General features: G+C 37.6%; 2 protein-coding genes across 2 annotated transcripts in view; both read left to right on the forward strand.

Annotated features, from left to right (window-relative positions):
* Positions 1-2,114, forward strand: part of LOC125029232 — a 4,258-nt gene extending 2,144 nt beyond the window's left edge. The window contains exons 4-6 of the mRNA XM_047619125.1: positions 509-575; positions 1,260-1,402; positions 1,533-2,114. Coding sequence (XP_047475081.1) covers positions 509-575; positions 1,260-1,402; positions 1,533-1,638 — 316 coding nt within the window. The 3' untranslated portion in view covers positions 1,639-2,114. The remainder of the gene's footprint in view (positions 1-508; positions 576-1,259; positions 1,403-1,532) is intronic.
* A 2,913-nt stretch (positions 2,115-5,027) lies between these two features.
* Positions 5,028-10,000, forward strand: part of LOC125028887 — a 6,264-nt gene continuing 1,291 nt past the window's right edge. Inside the window, exons 1-3 of the mRNA XM_047618476.1 lie at positions 5,028-5,129; positions 8,022-9,504; positions 9,731-10,000. The exon at positions 9,731-10,000 is cut by the window's right edge and continues 1,291 nt beyond it. Of these exons, the coding sequence (XP_047474432.1) occupies positions 8,091-9,504; positions 9,731-10,000 (1,684 nt within the window). The 5' untranslated portion in view covers positions 5,028-5,129; positions 8,022-8,090. The remainder of the gene's footprint in view (positions 5,130-8,021; positions 9,505-9,730) is intronic.

Consider the following 10,000-nt stretch of genomic DNA (forward strand, 5'->3'; position numbering starts at 1 on the left):
GTGGCACAATCCTACATACGTGTGCACTAGAGGGAGAGAGGAATCCACCGATACCAAAATCGTCGCGACCGGTTATGCGAAGGTATTGAGTAAAATTACTAAAACAGTCTTACTCTCACTCGTTATACATGCCATTTGTTAATTCAGTTGTAGACAAGATAGACTGAGCGAAGGTATTTCCGCAGATCGAATGGCTTGCTCACTTTCAAGTGCAAAATATCATATCTATCCACCATACCTATTTTTTCTCAGATCCTAGTCTTCTCATAATTCGATTGTATTACGAATAAAATCTGCGGAAGATTCCCCATAATTCATATGATGGCGATTTTTTTTTGTCGGTGATTTTATGGGGATCTAACAAACCATCACTAAATATCAGATGTCCGCGTTAAACTATGCAGGCAGTATGAGCCTTAAACTAATTTGAATTATCTTTCAAGCTATTGTATTTTTGTGAATAAAACAAATAATGGTAATATTTAGACTTTTAACATATCCATTGCAGTGCTGAATACGAGTGCAAGAGCAGAGATCTCGTCAGAAGGTTCCAGACTTTGCAGCTTTTGGATAAGGTAGGGAAAACATGAAGATAGATAAATATAACGAGTGATGAACATGATGATGGAGGACGATCAACAACGAGGGTTGGTATTGTTTAGAATCTAGAATCGAATCTAGGGTTTATAAAATTGAGATAATTACAGTTGATTGATGTTTTCAGGTTTTTTTTTTTTTTTTTTCATTTTTAGACTACAGAAATTCCTCCAAATGATTCAGAATTATATTGTTCTTACTGATCCCCTGCAACATTCCGAATACATTTGGAAAATATTGATTCATATCCTTTCGTGTTGCGTAAGTGTTAATCCAGTATAATATATAGTATTATAGGTGTCCGTAAGTTCTCTTGACTTTCATTGTCACAGGTAATAAGAACCAATATTATCAGGGCTTCAGTTTGTTCATTTTTAATTGATGTTTTCATTTTTCTCGCCTGTTCTGTTTTCTGATTTTGTGAATTGGTTATGTTATATCGGTTGATGAATAATAATTACTTTGAATGATACTTATCCTTGCAATTGAACATCGCTGAGACACTTGGTAATACTTTTCCGATCTCGTCGTACTGCGTGATAAAAGATATGTAGACTTTCACCTCCAATTTAACTGCTGAATTTTAGTAGAACAGTTTTCACTATATTGTAAAATTTAGCTATCATCAAACATTTGATATCTTACACTCTTTTTGAACCTAGGATGAGGAAGCACCCGCTGAGATTCTGACGGAGGAACACGCGAAAGAACTACAGGAAGAAGTAACAAAGCTGGAGACATATGCTGAAAACCTGTCACGTGCTCCTGGCTTGGGCCTTCCTCTTGATTATTTGCCTGACTTGCTGTAAGTTATACAAGTTGAATTGTCCACGTATAATGCAAGAAAAATGTGTTTGTAGACGTATGCCCACGCGCGTGTTAATTAGTCCTGTAAATGATGGATAGAATCTTCAATGTCATGTATATAATTGCAGAAGTGAAGTGAACATGAAGATCGGACACATCGAGGAAGAAAATAAATCCTTGCAAGAAGCCATATTAGGCCATCAGCAAACTTTCCAGATGTTACAAGATGCTTAGTTCAAGTCGTATTGTGAATGGCTTCAGTTATCTCGCCTTTAGTAGAGAGGAGACCCCTTTTGTTTTCTTTAAAAGCCTGTTATATTAATGATGATGTTTATTGTTTCATGTGAAAGATTTACTCTTTAATTTCTCATAATCTGTATGTTGAAATCTAACAGAAAAAATATATATTCATCACAGTTTTTGAGTATGTTAAAACACAGAGCAGGCTTATAGTCATGGTTAAATAACTGTGAAAAGGTCCTTTCGAAAGAAAAAGGATTCATATCGGATATCGGTGAACTGAAGTGTTGTGCCCGGAACTCTACGCAGATTACAATGCACAATTTGTTAGAGAGTCCAAAGTACTAGCATTTTATTTTCATGGATTTTTTTTTTTTTTTTGACAAAACATTTTTGTAAGTGGACAAGTAATCCACACTAAGTGTAGGTTAATGCTTTGAGTGGTTCAAGTTGCAAAATAAAGTATATAAGTCCAGTTCTACATGTTTGAATGATTGTCCTCGTTAGTGGTGATACATTAAATCTAGTGGTTGGTGTTTACAGTTTAATCAGAAAAGTTCTTTACAGTTCGAAGTTTAACTTTGGGTCCTGAATTGTGCAAGGCAGGCCTTAGTTAAGGTTCTCGGTGTCCTCTGCTCCCTTAAGGCCCACCATGTTCCTATCCTCTGCTTATCTTGGAATCATGTATTCTGGCCAATCTGTTTCCCCTTTTTAATTTGTTGATGCCATTGACATCCATTTAATGTCCGGTGCAAATGCTGTGCTTGCCGTCTGGATGGTGATCCCAACATGACATTCATATTTTGCGTTGGGCAACTGCAAGCATCTCAGTGTACTGTGCACTTATTTATGTCAAGCATCACAATGTACATTCATTCACCAACTTTCTTTTGACAGCTGTGTTCACCTCCCGACTTACGATGTCCGCCTTGCCAAAGGCTGACCAACCGAATGCAATTCTCTTGATCTTTGGACTATAAACTTTCCTGCCAGAAACAAACAACCTGATTAGCGGGATGGAGGAAAGCATGAGAAGGGGGGTGGGTCATTTTGTCTCACAATATGGTGGTTACTATAGCCATGCAGTTTCCCAACAGCTAAGGACTTTGCTATCAGCGACGGATCAGTTAACCAGCTTTGCCAACATCTTGACGATGGGCCTTTCGCCATCCTTCGAAGTGCAAAAAGTCGTCTGGTGCTCGGAAAGGAGAATATGTATTTGTGGCGTTGAAGACGTTAGTGAAATTCTACAGTGTCAGGGGACCTCAATACCAACCGCCTAGAGGTCTCCGTAGAATTTCATCTAGAATTCGTCCCTGTAGACTATGCTGTATGCTGTCGGGATCCTCAACTGGTGTGTTTTCCGATAGACACTGCCTTTTCCCTTTACAATTTTCAAATGTTTATAACTGTTATCCTTTCTCCCTGTCGTTAATTTTAACTTTCTTGTGACTTCTAATGGCTTCACAGTCATTAATTTTAACTTTCTTGTGATCTCTAATGGTTTTGCGGTATATTTTGTGTGTTGTAGCAATGTCCCCAACATCCTTCTGTCGTCGCGTTTCTTTGAGCTATTTTGTCACCACAGAATGCTTTCCCGGTTTTGATTATCTACCTAATTCAATTGTTTTCACTGTTGACTGACCTGATGCTGCCAGAACGGTTATGTCCAATATGAGACCGTTTGATGTTGATCTCAACGCTTCGAATCTGCGGGTAAGTAACTGCTGGAAGAGGGGCGTCATTTGGGGAGAGGGGTGGCATTGCCCCTCCCCCCTTTATTTTTTTTATTTTACTAAATTACTCCTGTGTTAATGCTTAAAAAGGCCCCTAGAATAATTTCAAATAATCATTTCAAACTTGTTTGCTTCGCTCATCTACCCACTCTTGTCTTCCCTGAAAAACCGAAATGACGCCCCTGAGCTGGAATTCTTTCAAATTATCGATAACACATCGTAATCGTGAGTAGTGAGAAAGTTTCCTTTGGTATTACGTACACAGATTTTTAACGGGTATGTACCGGACTATTTTGCATTGTCCAACTCATGATTATCTTGTGGACCAAGTACCCTCCCAATCCCTTGGGGGGGGGGGTACTTAGGAGACGGAGTCTGGGGCTTAATGTAAGGGATCATCCCTCGCCTCAGTCAATTTTGCATGGTCTTTCCGTCAACCTCTAACCTTACCCTAATCAATTCATTCCTATTTTCGCTACTATACTTAATTATAGTGCGATATAACCTTTGATGTTTAACACATTTATTTGTTTTAACTATGCCCTATTACTCATTATGGACCAAGTTGTAGCTAACGAGACAGGAGATGTACATGTAGGCAATGTCCACATCCTCATCGGTGTGAATGGTTATTGACAGCTAAGCCTGATTTCGTTGAGTTGGTATTTGCTGTTTATTTTTATGACAAGTTAAGCCACTTTATACAACACAACCATGAAGCTACTGACGTTGCCAGTGAAGCTTTTGTGTGCTACAAAAGCCAAACTTCTGTGTCACTGCCCTAGGATGAGGTTGATCTTACTAGGTTCAAGGTCTGTCTGTAAGTTGACAAGGCTTTTCTCCACCTAAGATGGCTGTTTTTTTTGTGAAATTAAGAATCAAATTAAGAATTAAGTTTCTCTCTCTCTGTCTGATGCCTACTCTGCAGTTTATAAGGGTAGACCATACTTAACGTATCCCTGACAGGAAGTATCACACGAACACACACGCACGCACGCACGCGCGCGCACGCACACACGCACGCACACACACACACACGCACGCACGCACGCACGCACGCACACACACACGGACGCGTGCGCACACACACACACGCACACGCACACGCACACGCACACACGCACGCACGCACGCACGCACGCACACAAAACTCTCACTCTCTCCACTGGAGGGGAGGGAGAAGGGTTGAAGATTACTCTGCCGTTTCTGAAGGTTGATCACCCTCACAGTATCCCTGACAGAGAGTATCACACGCACACGCACACGCACACGCACACGCACACGCACACGCACACGCACACGCACACGCACACGCACACGCACACGCACACGCACACGCACACGCACACGCACACGCACACGCACACGCACACGCACACGCACACGCACACGCACACGCACACACACGCACACACACGCACACGCACACGCACTCACGTGTGTGTAAATTCTGTATGTGTATTCAACTAGTGCTCACGATAATTATTATATTGTGTTAAGTATACGGTTCATGGTTACGACTACTACTAATAAGCAACAAAATTATAAATGAGAAATATATCAAAGAATTTAATTGATTTAATCATAAAGATGGAACTGAACCCTTATCCATTATTTACTTACTTTTGTAAGTGTATAATATAACGTAAGAAATTCACAATGTGACCCGTAGTTACTATGGTCGGCGAAATCAGCTGTTTAGTGTAAACAATACCGCACGGAAGGACCTGTACTTCTCAATTCTATCGGGTAAAATTCATTAAACTAATATTACAGTAACATTGTATTATGCGATAGTAGTATAACGATATCAGTGTCTCAAAATGATTAACTAAATAATGATTCAGTCGATATAATCCTGTTTTAATGTAAACTGAATATGATCGGTGCAATCAACCGCTTGTGATTGATTTACTTCTTCTTCTTTTTTAATTTTAAAGGGGAAATGTTACAGATGTGTGATGAATAGAGTATTTTAAGAGATACAGTATGAACAGGTCAGTTTTCGTTATCACACCTGGTATACTTTATGAACGATTTTTTTCTTACGATAGTCACTGTGGAATTCTCAAACTCTTCTGGAATTACAGTACCAAATCAGTCACTATATTGTCTAATGCAGGGGGATGTGCACCCCTATGACCCCCTACTGGGGGCTGCTGTCCCTCCAATTCCCACCCAGGAAGATAAAAAATCCTCCATACATTCATGGCAGGAAAGAGTGTCAGACAGACTGAATATGTGAGGCCAGAATTCCTGTAAAAATAGTCAATAGACATTGCATTATGGTACTATAAATATAGTCACTTCATTTTTTAAAATATCCCACTGAACTTTCACTAGCTAATTTGGTAAATGTTTAGAATACTTTTTACTTGACCGATCATGATGATATTGATAAGTGGTTTCCTCTCACCCTCTAATACCTGTATTAGAGGGTAACATGTGGAACACTCATGAACCATTCTTGGCCCTGATAGCAGAGGAAGGCATGAAAGATACCAGAGAAATTGCAGGGTAAAATAAGAATAATATATAATAAATGTCATTGTAATAGTGATATACACGGAAGAGTCACTATATTGTCTAATGCAGGGGGCTGTGCAGCCCTTAACCCACACAACTCAAGACAAAGAAAGTTCCATGTATTCACAACAGGATTTTGTGCACAATCAACATGTGGGAACACTTAATGTCAAGTCTGACCTATAATCTATCTTGGTATACACATGTGGTGGATTCTTTGTTGTCTAGGGCAGGGGTGTCCTATACTTTGATTACCTCATCATTTTTTTCTAGTAGATTCTTTGCTTTGAATTGACTACCGTTGCCAATCTTGGTTTCTACTTCTTCCACCTTTTTCTTGAGTTCTTTGATTTTCATGTCAGACTTTTCAGTATTCCCTCATTGAATGGTTGTGTTCCAGCACAAATTATCCACCAATTCCTTCAAGTTTACATTTTCTTCACGTATTTTCAAACATTCTGTTACCTTGGCTTCAAGTGTCTCAATTCTAATTGCTGCTTCCACTAACTTCCTTGTCCTGGTCTGATCTTAAAGGTTACCCATAAAACAAACAAAAATAGAGCTGCACTCACAGCAATTATCTCTATGTGCTAAACTCATACCATGCAGGATTCCCAGTCATTTTTGTCTCCCTCACCTTCACTCTCACTTCCCACTTCACAAAGCCTCTCAATCTATTTCAATTTTTTATATATTCATTCACTTTATAACCCAACATGAATTATACACATTTACAGAACTCATAGCTAGCAGACTAGATCACCCTTTGCCCGATCTTCTCTGTATTTAATAACATGTAACAGCTGTACTTCACTGGACTCTCCATATATATGTGTGTGTGTGTGTGTGTGTGTGTGTGTGTGTGTGTGTGTGTGTGTGTGTGTGTGTGTGTATGTATGTATGTATGTATGTATGTATGTATGTATGTATGTATGTATGTATGTATGTATGTATGTATGTGTGTGTGTGTGTGTGTGTGTGTGTATGAATATATATAAATATATATATATATATATATATATATATATATACACATACATATACATGTGTGTGTGTGTGTGTGTGTGTGTGTGTGTGTGTGTGTGTGTGTGTGTGTGTGTGTGTGTGTGTGTGTGTGTGTGTGTGTGTGTGTGTGTGTGTGTGTGTGTGTGTGTGTGTGTGTGTGTGTGTGTGTGTGTGTGTGTGTGTGTGTGTGTGTGTGTGTGTGTGTGTGTGTGTGTGTGTGTGTGTGTGTGTGTGTGTGTGGGTGTGTGTGTATGAATATATATAAATATATATATACATATATATACATATATATACATATATATACATACATATACATGTGTGTGTGTGTGTGTGTGTGTGTGTGTGTGTGTGTGTGTGTGTGTGTGTGTGTGTGTGTGTGTGTGTGGGTGTGTGTGTATGAATATATATAAATATATATATACATATATATACATATATATACATATATATACATACATATACATGTGTGTGTGTGTGTGTGTGTGTGTGTGTGTGTGTGTGTGTGTGTGTGTGTGTGTGTGTGTGTGTGTGTGTGTGTGTGTGTGTGTGTGTGTATGTATGTGTTTGTTCACAGAGGGTTGTACATGTTAAATTTCTGGCTGACTGTTACTGTATAATGTGAGGTTTCAGCAAGGAATTTTACTCTACCAGTTTATATTAGACATACATGATAATATATGATATTCTTGCCTTTTTGTCGTTCCTCTTTCATTGTACTTTTATTTTTTTTTCATTACTTCTATTAGCTCCTTTCTATGTTTTTTTCTTGATTTATTTTTTCCTTAATTTCTTTTCAATAATTGAATTTCAGTTTGCAGAGGATGATCTGCTTTGCTACATTATTTGCAATGTTTTTTGTTAAAATTTAATAGTGGTTGTGTCTTCTACTTTCAATATACTATCTGTTTTGCATCAAGATGTATTTTTCTATGTGTCACATCATCACAAATTTTCAGACCTTAGAATGGCTGTAAGCTTTTCCTTTGCTTAGATTGCATTTATTTTGAGTTCTGATATGTAACCTGCATGTTAAGGTTTAGGTTCATGTCATTTTTGTTTATGCATTTTTAAATATATTCTAATATCCTTAAAATCTTCTACTTTCAGGGAAAAAAAATACGAAATTGAGAACAGGTTAAAAGTGTAATCTATGACACAGATTTGATATAAGTAACCATGTTGAAAAGTTTAAGAAGATTACAGCCTTTTAAGGTTGTGTACTTGAAAAATTACATACAAAATAACAAGGTTATTCCCAGACCTGCATCCTTTGTGCAGCATTTGGACTTGCTTCGTTGCTATGGCATCAGACATTCTCATGTTCCATTTGTTGAAGAAGATACCTTGAGCTTCAAAATATTGGAACATATGAGAATTAGTGATAAATATGCCACTGCCCTTACTAAGGAAAAATATGAACAAAACTCGTCAGAAACCAGTCAGGCTATCAAGCAGATGTTACTTGTCATAGCTCATAATCCTGATGTTAAAACATCAGATGTTCTTCATTTGTTTTCATTATATGCTTCATCTGGACGTTTTTTATCTCAAGATATAATATCAAACAAGTCATTGATGTCTGAGGCAAAACACAAGATTTTGAAAAGCTTTCCTTGGATGACAGAAAATGAACTGAAGAATTTAGCCTACTTGTTAAAGGAATTAGAATTTGAGAAAAGTGGATATTTGCAGTATCTTGTAAAAGGAATTAATGAAGAATGTTTAAAAAGAGCCTTAGCAAGTGGTCTTCCTGAGAGTCTCAGACTGTTTGATATCCTCTTAATTCTCCATGGTAACAGGATTTACAGGAAAAGAGAATATGACACTTTTTTATCATTGTTTGAAGCTAATGTAGACACAGCTCATCCTCATCATTTAGTTCAAATTTTGCATTATATAGGTCTTGCCAAGAAAAGAAGGTTATCAAAAGAATTTGTTCTGCTGATAATTGAAAAACTGGATAAACATTTGGATGATCTGACATTCAGAGATCTTGGAATAGCAGTGGCTGGCATATTCAAATCCAATGTCAAACTTGAGAGAACATCAGCCTTTGTTAAAAAAGTTGCAGATCATATGAAAAATAAAATAAAAGAATCTGTATTGCTTACAGATATTGAAACTTATGGCCTTGTTTCTATGATCAAACTCCTCCGAGTGACAAGATTCCATGATGATGATCTTTTGTCTGCTGTCAAATCTTTTGTGATGAGTTGTGATAAAAGTATTCTGAATGCTCAGATTGTTCCACACATCTTGGCAATGTTCTCTAATTGTAATGTTTATGATGAAGAGCTCTTTGGTAAACTAGAAAATCAGGTTCTTAAACTCCTTAGAGCTGAGTCACATGAGTTAAGGATGAGGGACCTTACAAGGGTGCTTTGGTGTTTTAGTCATGTAGGTCACAAGTGTAGTCCTCAAACATTAGAGGTGTTTGATGAATCTTTCATGGAGTTCATTCATAAAGGGGAAGTTGCTAGATCACCATACTTCCTGTCAGATGCTCTCTTCTCCATGGCAATCCTCCAGCATTATCCAGAAGCATTAATTAGGGAAGCATTCAAGCCAGAAATGATTCAAGGACTGAAAGGTTAGACTGCATTTATGCATGTTTATTGTTTTATTTACTTAATATTTGAGGTTTGAGGTTTGGTGTTTTATATTGAGTAATAATATTTATTTGAAAACTAGTGTTTCTATTGATTTGAGATCTGGATGTCAGTTTCAAAGAATTTTTCATATCCATCTGTTAGAACTTTTTTATAATGATATATTTTAATACATATATCATGTACCATTTTCTTTTATTGATACAGGGCATCAGAGGAGTAAGCAGTTATCCAGATTGCTTATATTACATGAGTGCCTGAAGACAGAAGTCCCTACCCTGAGAATGGAACCACCTGTAGTGGAGAAGTTTGAAATACCAAGTAGAACTCTTGCAGATGAATTCCAACACCGCCCACATATTAAGAAGTTAAGTGAAGGGGCTAAGTGGATTAATTCAATTGTTGGAAGAACAGTGTTGAAACTCCAGTTCCCAATACCATATATAAATTATGCTAGTCTGACTACAGATTTCAGTC

This window comes from Penaeus chinensis, chromosome 9 (genome assembly GCF_019202785.1).
Source record: "Penaeus chinensis breed Huanghai No. 1 chromosome 9, ASM1920278v2, whole genome shotgun sequence".
Taxonomy (NCBI): Eukaryota; Metazoa; Arthropoda; class Malacostraca; order Decapoda; family Penaeidae; genus Penaeus; species Penaeus chinensis.